Below are 14,313 nucleotides of genomic sequence, written 5' to 3' on the forward strand. Positions count from 1 at the left end.
GTGGGGCTTATCAGGGTGAGGGTTTGATGGGCCTGTTTAATAGGGGAGTCCCAGCTGCTGCCATGGGGATCCGCATGTTGGGACCCCGTTTCCCCTATCCCAGGGATCGGTAACCTTTGGCACATGGCCCACCAGGGTAAGCCCCCTGGCGTCCATAGGTTCGGCTGATTGCGGCAACCACTGGCCGTGGTTTGCCGCTCCAGGCCAGTGGGGGCTGCGAGAAACCGCGGCCAGCACATCCCTCGTCCTGCAGCCCCCCATTTGCCTGGAGCCATGATCGGCCAAACCTGCAGACGCGGCAGGTAAACAAACTGGCCCGGCCCACCAGGGGACTTACCCTGGCGGGCTGCGGGCCGAAGGTTGCCGATCCCTGCCCTATCCCCTTCTCTTCCCCATCCCATGCCCCTTCCTTCCCCACTGCCTCTGTCCCCCTGCCTTGCCTGCCCCTGCCCACCATGGGCACTCACTGTTGTACAAGATGAAGGATGGCTCCCAGCACACAGAAGGGAGCTCAACCAGCACTAGGACCCAGAAGGTGGTGTCCAGCTGCAAAGTCCGGGGAGCTGAGCAGCACCTTCTTTTTTCAGCCTGGCTGTGCAGCTCTGCAGTCAGAGTAGGTCTGCTCGTTCCACCCCCCTCCCCAAAATCCCACCCCCGCCTCTTCTCTGCCTCCTCTCCCCAGAGGAGCATGCTGTGGCTGTGCTCATCCCCCACGCTCCTGCCAGCAAACAGCTGATCAGCAAACAGCTGATCGGTGGCAGGGAGGGGGAGGGCAGGAAGGGAGCAAGCTGTGAGAAGAGTCAGGGGAGGGGGAGCTTGGCTGCCCTACTGCAGCAGGAGCCTCAGTGCCAGGAGCACCAAGCTTCTGCCCCCCGCAGGAGAGAGCAGGGGGTGGAGAAGAGTGGGGCTGGTCGGGGCCCCCCTGGAGTGTGGGCCCGGCTCCATGGAGCCAGTGGCTCCATGGTAAATCCGCTACTGTCTCTGGGCCAAGTACTCCAGCGACTTCATAGCAGAAGAGTGCTGTGAATAAAGCATAACCAGTGAGATTCCACTTTGTGCGGAGGTGCTGAGTATGGAGAGGTTCCACTGGGGCCCTCCATGCATTAAAAACATGGTTCAATGGACTTTGCGGCAGACTTGCAGAGCAAGGATCAGAAGATCGGGAGCATGGTGTACATCCACTATTCCCAGATACACGGGTCTGATCCCCTGCACTGGGGCTCTTTAGCTCCATGCTTTGTCTCTGAGTTAGGGAGGAGAGTTTGGGTCAGAACATTGCATAATGTCCTTGTGCATCACCCATTTAATTGGGCTTGTGCAGGAACCAGACTTTGGCTCTCTGAAGCCAGGGGGATATGTCATGTCATACAATACAATGAATACAGCTTAATACAAAGCAAGAGGTGGAACTCGTTTCCAAAATGTGGGAAGCTCCAAATATTGGAATACGTTTGGCTACTCCCTCCTCTGCCAAATATTGGGATGGCTGAAGCCCCAAGAGTTCAGTCTGAGTCTAGCTACTCCTCTATCTACCAGACTAGAGTGAAGAACATTAACTGAGCCACAAAGAAAGAACAAAATATGAAAATAAAATCTTCTCTGGGGATTTGGGGACTTATGGTCTCACCTCCTCTGCTAACTTCTACGTAGACCTAAAGGACCTTCACTCTCTGGTGAGCTTATAGTGTTTTGAAGCAACTGAAGTAACTGCTAGGAATCACAGTGCCATGATGCCTAATACTGAGTGACACGTTCCTAGCAGCCACTTCAGCCTCTACCAACTATGTTTAAACAAGTGAATTGCACTGAGGTTGCAGTGGTTATTGTCATTCAGATGTAAAACAGAGGTTAATCAGATGTAAGACAGCTCCATCCCAGGTACATCAATTGCTATACTGACTTTGCAAAATATACTAGTAGTCCAGAAGGATGGAATTCAGGGATCACTAGAAGAGAAAGGTGAGACCTGATATGAGTAGAATGTCTCCAAGAAAAGGGCTCTTTCCCCTCCCTCCCCCCCTCCCCCCCGTTGAAACCGGATAAAAGATGCTTACAAACTGCCTAAGCCTTGTGTAGTTTTATGGCTAGCCTGAGAGGCAGGGTCGTCCCTACCCATACACAAAGTACGCAGCTGTGTAGGGCACCAGGAAATGTGGGGCACCAAATTTCCTGATGCCCTGAGCAGCTGTGTGCTGCCCCAGCCCCGCCTCTTCCCACCCCTGCTCCGCCCCCACTCCACCCCTTCTTCAAAGTCCTCGCCCTTGCTCCACCCCAGCCCCACCTCTTCCTGCACCTGCTCTGCCCCAGCCTCACCCCCACTCTACCCCTTCCCCAAAGCACCTGCCCTGCTCCGCCCCCACCCCGCCCCTGCTCCGCCCCAGCCCCGCCCCCACTTCCCTGAGGACTGCAGCAGGGCCAGGCCTGCACTCACCGGCGGCGGGAAGTGCAGCGACCCGGCCCCAGCCACGCCGCTGGTGAGTGCTGGGGGGCAGTTCCCCCCTGCCCCCCAAGCCAGCCCCGCCCCCCAGAGGCCTGAGCAAGCTCCCTCCCCCCCCCCACGGAGGCCTGGTGTCCCACACACATCCCATGGGGGGGGCTGCGTATGGCCCCAGAATAGCTAGGGATGGCCCTGCTGAGAGGTGTCCGGAGTGCAAAACCGATAATCACAATGATCAAACTAATCATTTATATTCCTGTCATTGATAGTCACAAAGCAAAACCAAGGAATTCTAGTCAACCTTGATTACAGCCACACCTGGAGAGATCAGCAGCAAAGAGGCTGTAAGGAAGGAGGGGAATGCCTGGGGATTATAGGCTGCTGGGAGGGAGCAGGCTCTAGCAGTGAGCCCTGGGAGTAAGGACTGAGACTCCAGCCAGGTAGTGTCTGGGAGTGGGCTGCCAAAGCAGGGAGGAGAAAGAGAAGCCTTTGTTTTGTGTAGACTGGATGGACTTGAACACTTTTATTTTGAATGTTTGTTAATTTAATAGAACACAACCTAAGAAGGGATGAGAATGGGCAAAAGTGTTTTATTAGTTTCTTGAACAGTCCAAGATGGGAAACTGAGGCAGGCTGCTTGTAGTGTGACCCTTGGCCATGGGCGGGCGGGCACATGGGAGTGGGATGGGAGGGAACACGAGAAATGACTGCTACTACTAAGTCACACTCAAAAGCACCACCTAGTGGAGATACAAATGAAGTGGTGTTCCCCATGTATCTACAGCTTTGCAGTGCGTGCAGGCATCAGTAGATAGCATTTTGCTGGGCATGAAACCTAGTTTACATGTCATGCCCAGGAATGTATACTTCACAAAGTCTATGTAGTTAGGAGGTTTGGTAGCTTAAAAAGTCATGAATTTTAAAGAACTAAAATGCCAGTCACATAGCTGGAAAAAAAAAACCTTACATACAATGTCAGTTACTATTGACTAAAAAGACCAGAGAATCAGCAGTTTAGGAAGTAGGTCATGCTACTAACGCCTGTCAGCAGCATAATGGCAGATGATAATATTCAGCCAGAGAACTCTTGCAATGGAGAAGACAGTAGAATAAAGCCAAATTTGCCAGTATCAATGGTAATATATGCACCTATTCCTAGCCATAAGAAACTACGACATTCATGTTTTATTGTAGTCATGTTTTAATTACTTTCACAAAATAGTACGTAAGAATTTTAAAACACAGCAAGTCAGAAAAGAAATGGTTAGTTTTTTTTTTTTTAAACGAAGTGCTTATATAACCTTTGATGGTTTAGGAAAAATAGAGTATTTGGGGACACTAAAATAGCTTGAAAAGTTTCACATCACATTCAGAACTTCATGACTTGCTTTCAGCTGATATAAGAGAGTCTATTGTTAGTCTCTGGGTCTAGCACTGTCTACCCCTCCAAATCGACTGAACTCCTAAATAGATGCTTTTAACAATACACCTGGCTTTGATGGCAAAAATGAAAATCTTTGGCTTCTAAGAACAGCTCTTTGCAAGTATCTGTGTTGTGTTCTGAAGTGGAGAAGTTTGTATGAATTGAAGTTTGAACTGAGGACATTTTGTGATTGCTTTAGAAAAAAGTCTGCTATTTAGGTCAAGCTGATCAGGATATGCCATGTGAAGCTTCTGAGTTTTATTATACAAAATACCTTTCATGCATTCAATACTCTGTGTAACATCAAACACTGGGATGTGTTATTAGCAACACTTTGTTTATAACCATGCTCCAAAATAGGAGTTCTGTGATGTATATATTTTTGCAGAGCTTATTTTTCTCCATGACTGCTGATAGGTTTTATATATTGGGGCAAATATTCTAAAATGGCGGACCTCCCAATGGAAGTGCAGGAATGTGTCTTTTTTTTTTTTAAGAGCTCTGGCTGTCAGCCCCAGGTAGCTGAGGCTTGTGTGGAAGGACCATGCACACATGGGAGCAGGATAAAGGGGACAGCTCTTCTCCCCGTCCCCCTCCCCCATCCCTCCAGGCAGCCCAGGCTCAGGCTCTCCTTCCCTTCCTCCCTGCCCCAGGAGGTGGTGGGTCTCCAATCATCAGCTGCAGCACAGAAGTCCAGAACAGAAGTAAGAGTGGCAATGGGGCACTAAGGGTATGTCTACACTACGAGGGTAATTCGATTTTACTTAAATCGAATATGTGGAATCGATATTGCAAAGTCGAACGTGTGTGTCCACACTAAGGACACACTAAGGACAGTAATTCGACTTTGTGAGTCCACACTAAGGGGGCGAGCGTCGATATTGGAAGCGGTGCACTGTGGGCAGCTATCCCACAGTTCCCGCAGTCCCCGCTGCCCATCGGAATTCTGGGTCGAGCCGCCAATGCCTTCTGGGTAAAAAAAATTTGTCGTCATCCGTCCGTCACTAACGCCCTCCCTCCCTCCATGAAAGCGCCGGCGGGAAATCAGTTCGCGCACTTTTCTGGTCAGTGACAGCGCGGACGCCACAGCACTGCGATCATGGATCACGCTGCGACCATCGCTGCACTTGTGGCCGTTCTCAACACCTCGCAGCTTATCATACACCTTTCCCTGAGGCAGATGCAGAGAAATCGGGCGAGGAGGCTACGGCACCGCCGTGAGAGCCTGAAGTCGGAGAGTGGCACAGAGCTGTCAGAAACCACGAGCCCCAGCGCCCAGGACATCACGGTGGCAATGGGGCATGTGGATTTTGTTGAACGGCGATTCTGGGCCCGGGAAACAAGCACGGACTGGTGGGACCGTATAGTGCTTCAGGTCTGGGATGAATCCCAGTGGCTGCGAAACTTTCGCATGCGGAAGGGGACTTTCCTCGAACTTTGTGAGTTGCTGTCCCCTGCCCTGAAGCGCAAGGACACCCGCATGCGAGCAGCCCTCACTGTCCAGAAGCGAGTGGCCATAGCCCTCTGGAAGCTTGCAACGCCGGACAGCTACCGGTCAGTCGCGAACCACTTTGGTGTGGGCAAATCTACCGTGGGGGTTGTTGTCATGCAAGTAGCCAAGGCAATCGTGAAGGTACTGCTCCCAAAGGTAGTGACCCTGGGAAACGCGCAGGTCATCATAGATGGCTTTGCCGCGATGGGATTTCCAAACTGCGGAGGGGCTATCGATGGGACTCACATCCCTATCCTGGGACCGGACCACCAGGCCAGCCAGTACATCAATAGAAAGGGCTACTTTTCAATGGTGCTGCAAGCACTGGTGGACCATCGGGGACGGTTTACAAACATCTACGTCGGATGGCCGGGCAAGGTTCATGACGCTCGTGTGTTCAGGAACTCTGGTCTGTTTAGACGGCTGCAGGAAGGTATTTACTTCCCAGACCACAAAATAACTCTTGGGGATGTGGAGATGCCTACAGTCATCCTCGGGGACCCAGCCTACCCGCTAATGCCCTGGCTCATGAAGCCCTATACTGGCGCCCTGGACAGAAAAAGAACTGTTCAACTACCGTCTCAGCAAGTGCAGAATGGTGGTGGAGTGTGCTTTTGGCCGTCTCAAAGGGAGATGGAGAAGCTTACTCACTCGCTGTGATCTCAGTGAAACCAATATCCCCATCGTTATTGCAGCTTGCTGTGTGCTCCACAATCTCTGTGAGAGCAAGGGGGAGACCTTTATGGCGGGGTGGGAGCTAGAGGCAAATAGCCTGGCTGCTGATTACGTCCAGCCAGACAGCCGGGCCATTAGAAGATCCCAGCGGGACGCCCTGTGCATCCGGGAGGCTTTGAAAGCTAGGTTCCTGAGTGAGCAGGGCAACCAGTGACTTTTCAGTTTGTGGACAGAGAAGCTGAACCTGCCCCCGTTTCTTTACCCAGTTCATTTTGACTATCCTCTCCAGTTACATACCCCCTTCACCCCCTTCCCCTTCCCAAAAAATAAAATCATTTCGATTTTGTTAATGAACAGCGTTGTCTGTATTGCTGTTTTCGCGGGAATATTTTAAACCGGGGACGCAGACTGTGGCGGGGGGCGGGTTCAGTGTTCTGATGCAAATGATGCTTCTAAACTCCCGGAATGACAGGCTCCGCACTGGTGGACTGGTTATTTCAATGGAGAACATGAAAAACACCTCCCAGACTGACCAGGGTAACCAGTGACTGCACTGTGTATGTGTCCTGATGCTGGACCTGACACCGCCTCTGTACCCTGCTAAAGGTCACTGTCCTGCCCAATTACCAAGCCCCTTGCCCCCCTCCAGACAGACTCTCCCTCAAAAGAACCTGACTGAAACAGTAATGGAGAGAAACAAACATTTTATTGCGAACCAGACATGAAACGTGGGGTGTGAAACTTGGACGGGGGCTTCTGTGAGGTGGGTGGGAAAGGACTTATGAAATTTTGGGGAATGTCAGCCTTCTAGTGCTAGAGCAGTCTGCAGGGGTTGACTGAAAGTTTTAACGGCCCTTGCCGCCCCTCCTTCTTTGGAGTTTGGGTGAGGGTGGTGTGGGACTTGGTGGCGGGTGAGGGCGGTTACAGATAGACTGCAGCGGGGCTCTGTCCTCCTGCCTCCGGTCTTGCAGAACATCCACAAGGCGCCGGAGCGTGTCCGTTTGCTCCCTCATTAGTCCAAGCAGCTTTTCAGTAGCCTGTTGGTCCTCCTGACGCCACCTCTCCTCCCGTTCCATGACTGCTCGGTGCATTTGTGACAAGTTCTCCCTCCACTGTGTCTGCTGGGCTGCCTGGGCTCGGGAGCAGTCCATTAGTTCTGAGAACATGTCTTCACGCGTCTTCTTCTTCCTCCGCCTAATCTGCGCTAGCCTCTGGGAGTGTGCTGAGAGGCTGGGTTGGGAGACAGTCGCAGATGTGTCTGTGTGAATTGTGAAAAGGGAGTGAATTCCTGAGACAGATAAATGAAATTGTATACAAAGAACCTAGTCTTTCTCTGTGAACAAGACCATGCACTGCACCTCTCACATGCGCACTCAGGACAAGGTCGAATTTTCGGCCGTCGCCTTCAGTGCCTGTGGACTTGCGGAGGTCTTGGACTGTTCAGAGAACTGTGGCTGGAGACCTGAACTTCTGGAGCGGGCAATAATGGTAAGCCACAGACTTGTGGCTGCTTAAAACTCCAGCAGTAGCACTGGCCTCCTTTCACATTGAAAGCAATGCCAGTCTCTGCTGCCAGCAATCAGGACAGCATGAACTCTGCCCCTGTCCCACCCCCTCGCGGCTGTCCCAGGGAAAGATCCCTGTATGCTGCCCCTCTCCCTCCACCGCGTGGCTGTAAAGCAGTCCCAATACTAACATTCCCCTCCCTAATTCAAAGCAGGGCGTCATGAGCGACATCACCCTCCTGAGGATCACGGACACCCAGAGAGAACGCATGCTGCGGGAAAGCATGCAGAAACCGGGGCCGTATGCCGCCATGCTATGTCGGGCCATGATCCCGGAGTACTTGATTGTGGCGTGGAGGGGGCATGTCTGCTACCACGGAGGGCCCACTAAGATCGCCCTACCCCGGAACCTGATCAACAGGCTTGAGCTCTACCTCCACGAGACCTACGAGGAGTTCTCCTACGAGGATTTCTCGTCGATCCCCGGCCACATTGACCGGATTTTCGCGTAGGTGCACTGGGACTATGGAGTGGAGCGTCTTGGGCCTGGGAATCATGGAGTAACGGACATTGTGAAAATTTTTTAAAACACTTGGGACTAAATTGAGAAGAGCCCAAGACAGAGAAATCATGAAAACCCATTTGTTACCTTTGTAAATATTCCTGTTTTGTACCTGATTATTTTTTTACTAGTTTACAGAACTTTTATAAATGTACATTGTTAATAGTATAAATATTACCGTTCTGTTTTAAATAAATGTTTACATGTTTACAGCACTTACTGCTTGATCCTTCCCCTGATTCTGTGTCCGGGGTAAGGGATGGGGACGGTTGGTACGGGATCTCGGTAAGGGTGATGAAGAGCTCCTGGCTGTCGGGGAAATCAGCGGTGCCAGCGCTGTCGACTGCCTCGTCCTCCTCATCTCCTTCTTCATCTTCCCCGTCCGCTGTCATGTCCGACGAGGAACCGGCCGCGGACATGATCCCATCCTCGGAGTCCACGGTCAGGGGTGGGGTAGTGGTGGCGGCCGCTCCCAGGATGGAATGCAGTGCCTCGTAGAAACGGGATGTGTGGGGCTGGGATCCGGAGCGTCCGTTAGCCTCTTTTGTTTTTTGGTAGCCTTGTCTCAGCTCCTTGATTTTCACGCGGCACTGCGTTGCATCCCGGCTGTAGCCTCTCTCTGCCATGGCTTTGGAGATCTTCTCGTAGATCTTAGCATTCCTTCTTTTGGAGCGCAGCTCTGAAAGCACGGACTCATCGCCCCACACTGCGATGAGATCCAAGACTTCCCGATCAGTCCATGCTGGGGCCCTCTTTCTATTAGATTGCACGGCCATCTCTGCTGGAGAGCTCTGCATAGTTGCCACTGCTGCTGAGCTCCCCTCGATGTCCAAAGAGGAACTGAGATTCAAACTGCCCAGACAGGAAAATGAAAATGAATTCAAATTTTCCCGGGGGTGTGGCTGGTCAGAGCATCCGAGCTCGGACTGCTGTCCAGAGCGTCAACAGAGTGGTGCACTGTGGGATAGCTCCCGGAGCTATTACCGTCGATTTCCATCCACACCTAGCCTAATTCGATATGGCCATGTCGAATTTAGCGCTAATCCTCTCGTTGGGGAGGATTACAGAAATCGATTTAAAGAGAGCTTTATGTCGAACTAAATGGCTTCCTGGTGTGGACGGGTGCAGGGTTAATTCGATATAACGGCGCTAAAGTCGACATAAAAGCCTAGTGTAGACCAGGCCTAAGTCTGCTGTAAAAAGTGATATTGATGAATATCAACTTTCACATTGCCACCCTTACTTCTGAGCTGTTGCTGGCATGGCACTGCATTCAGAGCTGAGCGTCCATCCAGCAGTTGCTGCTTTCTGCTCTGCCTTCAGAGCTGAGTGGTGGAATATGCATTTGTGCGGGGGGAGGGGGGCACATAAATGACTACAGACACAAAGAAGAGGGGCCCGATCAAATAAGTTTTTGAGAACCACTGTTCTAAAAGGATAGCCTTCTGGGGAGGAGTGTGCTGCTGTTCTACCACAGTCAAAAGGATAGCTAAATTATCAGTTCAACTTAATCAGCAGTCTTAACAGTCTCTTCCAACTAGAGCCTCCAGGCTTTATAATAACTGCTGAAATGATTGGCTACAACTCAGCAATTTATGTTAAATTATTGTATCTGAACTCAGACTGCTATTTAATATCCTTTGTATTTTTAATTGTATGCTTATTTATGGCAAAGGATCATCAGAACCTAATGGAAAACAATACACCTAACAATAACCTCCCTTGCAGCAATACCTTCTTTGAAGTGAAGTCCATATCCAACCAAGTTTGGAAATTCCAGCGATATCAGCTGATCATGACATTCCACGACAGACCTGTCCTACCTCCACCTATGATCATCTTCAGCCACCTCTACATAATCATCATCCGCCTTTGCTGTCGCTGTAGGAAGAAACAAGAAGGAGACCAGGATGAGCGTGACCGGGGACTGAGTATGTGAAGGATTCTGTGTTTTAAATAGAGCTCTTTATACCATTTCAAACACAAAGCAGCCATTTATCCAGTGCTAATTGCCATTCATTTTCTTCACCTTGGCCATTGGCAGTATTAGTAAAAATCAGTATGTGACAACACTTGCATCAAACTAATAAATTCATAGAGGTCTCCAGGGTCCTGAGCCCACAGAATATGATGCTGCACTGCTGCTACCGATCTTCCTTAGCATTTTTTTTAAAGTGGCTGACTCTATAGTTTTGGCATCTGTTTAGTCCAGATTAACCAAATTATAATGAAGGCCACCCAGTGGGAGGGAAAGAATAGGTAATGGAGATCATTCACTAAGAAATTGAGGGGATACAGGGATTATGGTTTCTAATCTCATCTGTCACATTGACTTCTCTCTTGCCTTTACCAGTTCATGTATGACAATATCGTGTCTTAGTTTCCCCACATGTAATAATACTTACCTATCTCACAAGAGCACTGTGAGGATTAATTATTATCTGTAAAATGCTTTGAAGATGGAAGTGCCCTGAAATTGTTACTTTTAACATAATAATAATAAAGAAGAAAAAACGGATTTAATCAAACAGATGTTATCATTCATGTAGTATTTTTACCTATCCTGGTTTCTGTTTTTCATGGGAAACATATTTTTAGGTAATTCTATTTTTGTTTCCTATGCCCCTGATAAAAAAGAGTTACATACATGACACCCCTGAAAATAATATGAAGCATTCCTAAGCGGGGGTTCTCTCATTTATTTTTCCTTTTTTTTTTTTTTTAAATAATTGCAATTTTTTGAAAAGTCCTTACCCAAAGTCTGCCAGTGGAACAGACTGACCCATTGGATTTAATCTACTGAATGTGATGACATCCCCTTTTAGAGAGATGGTAAAAAAGAAGATTCATCTAAACGAGCAATCAGATTGACTGAGTAAGATAACATTGCGCTCAGGACTTTGGCTAAGTGGTGGTTGCCTGTTTACAAAATAGCCTGTTTATTAAGTGCCCAAGCAAGGATTGCAGAAACAAAACCTTCAATTCCTTCCCCTGCCTCCGCATCCCCCCCCCCCCCCGGCCTCTCCAATATCCAAAAAGCCTACAAAAGAAAAACCCACCTGTTATATTGGATTTAAAATTATATAAATCTTGGGCAATTCAACTAATACATTTTACAATTTTATGCAGAATTGTTTCTGAATGATGAAGAGCTGAAGAAATTGTATGAATTTGAAGAGCAATGTGTTGAGGAATATTTTCAGGAAAAGGAGGATGAACAACAATCATCTAATGACGAACGTATCAGAGTCACATCTGAAAGGTAACTATTGAAAACAAAAACCACCCTAACTTTACTAGTGATTAGAAAACTTTTTTCCTGTTCATTAACACCTAGTGTTGGTCAAGCTATGCGATGTTTGTAGCCTCAAAAAAATGCATCAAAAGTTTCTATGCTTATCTTAACCATACCTAACAATCTGTCTCCAAAATTGAATCTCTCACAAGAGCAGGTTTTCTCATGAGAACACTAGCACTGTTTCTTCTGTGTGGTCTGGGTATACTGCAAGAGCCTTGCCCACATTTTACTTCTACACTTCCTGTTCCCCCCCGGCCTCAGCTGTGTGAAGTTCAGAGATGTTTTCTCTGCCTACTTTAACAAATGACTACTTGCTCGATTTCTAACAGGTTGCCTTATTGTATTAGAGTGGAATCAAATGACAAGAGCAGTGAGATAGGAAGGGAGAAGTACGTTCTAGTGGTCTGCATGTCGGGTCTGGACACCCAGAACTCTTGAATTCTAATCTCAGATCTGGTAAAGATTCCCCCTGAGGTCTTGGGCAAATCATTTAACCTCTCTATCAGCTTCCCCATCTGTAAATAGCAATCATACCTATGTGTACCTCACTGAGGTGTTGTGAGGCTTAGGTAATATTTGTAAATATGAAGACCTAACCAGTAGTAGTATATGTCCCGATTACTAGATCGTCTAATCAACAACCCTGCTCTGGCAGGGTTTTTCCCTACAGAATGTTTTCACATGCTCTACCTATTCCAGTGGCAGTTTTAAAATAACTCAAATGATTGGCCTTCTATTATTCACTTGGATGACTATTCCACAAAATAAGAAATCTCGCTATTAAGAAAATGATACCTGATATTCAGTCTATATATTCCTTTACCCTGTTGCATACTCACTAATCCCTAGTTATAGCCCCACCCTAAGGACCATCCTAAATGATTCTATTCCTGCTGGTTTTTACACCTTTAGAATAATAATAGCCAAATATAATAATCCTCTCAGTCATCATTTAGCCAAGTCATAACATTTACCATGTGCAAATAGTCAGTGTGATAGCAAAGGGAATACCTGCAATGCCATAGTAATGCTAATTAACTCAGAACAGTAGATGTCAACACTTTAATAGTGACCACTCTATCCATATGTTTCTTTTAAGAAATCCTCACAAATCAGTGCCACTGTTATCTGGGGCTTTCAGAACCCAAAATGGTGATAACTTAACCCATTTTCTGCAGGCGGTGTCAGGAATAAATCAGTGGGGACACAGCTCCTCCGTCTGATGAATGATTAGTACAAACAAGATGCTTTCACCCAAAGCTCCTTCTTTATTGAGTCTCAAGTACATGCCATGGCAATAGTTTTAGAGCACCCCAAACATAGTTACCCAAAGTCTGAGATGGTTTCAAGTGATCAACAGCCAGGCTTCCGGGGGTCCTTCTTCCGTCCAGCTGCTGAGGAAAAGATGTTAGTCTTTGCTCGAAGAAAAGCTCCTTGAACTGCTCCAAAGTGTATTCTTTTACTTAATCTTTTATAGCTAACTTAAATAAAGCACATAACTCTTAGTGACTCCTAGTGGGTCACCAATTCTCCTAGCTTCAGCAAATTGCTCATTATCCCTTCTCAGCAAAGCATTTCTAGTCATAACAACAATAAAACTTCTATGTCAGGGGCACTCAAAACCAAGGTTGGCTATCAAAACACCCTCTTCACTACCACTTAAATGTCTTTCTCTGAATTCTTTAACATCTTTCTGACTGGGAGGTGTCCTGAACATCAAGTAGTGTCTATGTGCAGTCTGGGAGTCAGAGAGTAAATGAAATGTGCGTGTGTGTGTAATTTCTACAGCATTGTTTTTGCCATGGCAATTTGTCAAAATCAGGGCTATTGTGACAACAAATAGAGTAGAACCAACATGCTTCTCTGATTCATTATGGTACATGGTCACAAAGTAGATCTGCATATTTCTCATGGCTTCTTGCTCCAGATGCTCCACCAGCTTTTGTATGTGGGAGCAAAAGAATGTTAATTTACTTCCATGGTTGATTTGCTAGTATGTGATCTCTAATCACATCCCAGTGTGTAGTTTTTATATCCAGTCTTCCTGCACTGTTACTTCCATTATGCTATAAATGATACAAGAAAATGATACAAGATTTTTTAAATGATTCTACTGTTCGCAAATCTCGTACATAATTGGAAAGTAGAAATAAAAGGCTAAAGTAGTGCACAATTCCATAAACTCCAGAGTACATTCTGTTTCAAGGAGCAACCGAATGTGTTTTTCACCATTATCTTTATCTTATATCAAGTCAACATTTGAATCTGTCATTAGAAAATGATTCCCATATAATTAATAGAGTTCCTTACAGAGAAGAATGACTATTATACATGAAGAGGTTGGCATGTGTGGAAAGAAATATAAAAACATGCCTACCTCAAGGCTGACATGACTTGTACTTGCCTGGACACTTAATAACTAAGGGGGGAAAGAGCTTAAATTTCCATTTTGTATAGCGTAATGAGCATAGCTCAACAGAAAGTGCAAAATCTTTCAATAACATGAATCAGATTAATGAACTGCTTTAGTGTACAAATGGGGCTGATAAAATTATTTTAGAAAGTTCTTTGTTCAGATTGTTTTGGAAACTAGATCTGATTTCTGCAAATTTATTCATAAGTATTCACTGAATAACATGCAAATATTCTTCAACCTATGGATAGTTTTGTATACTATTCACTTTCACTGTTAATTGTGGTGTGTGATTGGTCAACTAGGTCACAGTGGGTACTGTTTCTGCTTCATGACTGGATGTCTGAGAGTTTTTAAACAGAAGACTAAAGAATGGCAATAGTATATAATATGTTTCCATTATGAATTTTTGGACGAATAACAATTGGTGTTAGAATTTGTGAAGCTTCTAGGGTTCTCAGATATTTTCATGAATATCCCGTGGCCATCCAAATACTCATGAACAGTA

The 14,313-nt window shown here is 47.0% G+C and overlaps 1 protein-coding gene across 1 annotated transcript in view; it reads left to right on the forward strand.

Moving 5' to 3' along the window:
* The window catches only part of TRPM1 (transient receptor potential cation channel subfamily M member 1), a 143,740-nt gene that overhangs the window by 127,075 nt on the left and 2,352 nt on the right, over positions 1 to 14,313 (forward strand). The window contains exons 26-27 of the mRNA XM_026648451.1: positions 9,823 to 10,025; positions 11,224 to 11,356. Of these exons, the coding sequence (XP_026504236.1) occupies positions 9,823 to 10,025; positions 11,224 to 11,356 (336 nt within the window). The remainder of the gene's footprint in view (positions 1 to 9,822; positions 10,026 to 11,223; positions 11,357 to 14,313) is intronic.

The sequence above is a fragment of the Terrapene carolina genome, unplaced genomic scaffold (genome assembly GCF_002925995.2).
Source record: "Terrapene carolina triunguis isolate 2854851 unplaced genomic scaffold, T_m_triunguis-2.0 Scaffold67, whole genome shotgun sequence".
In the NCBI taxonomy this organism is placed as follows: domain Eukaryota; kingdom Metazoa; phylum Chordata; order Testudines; family Emydidae; genus Terrapene; species Terrapene triunguis.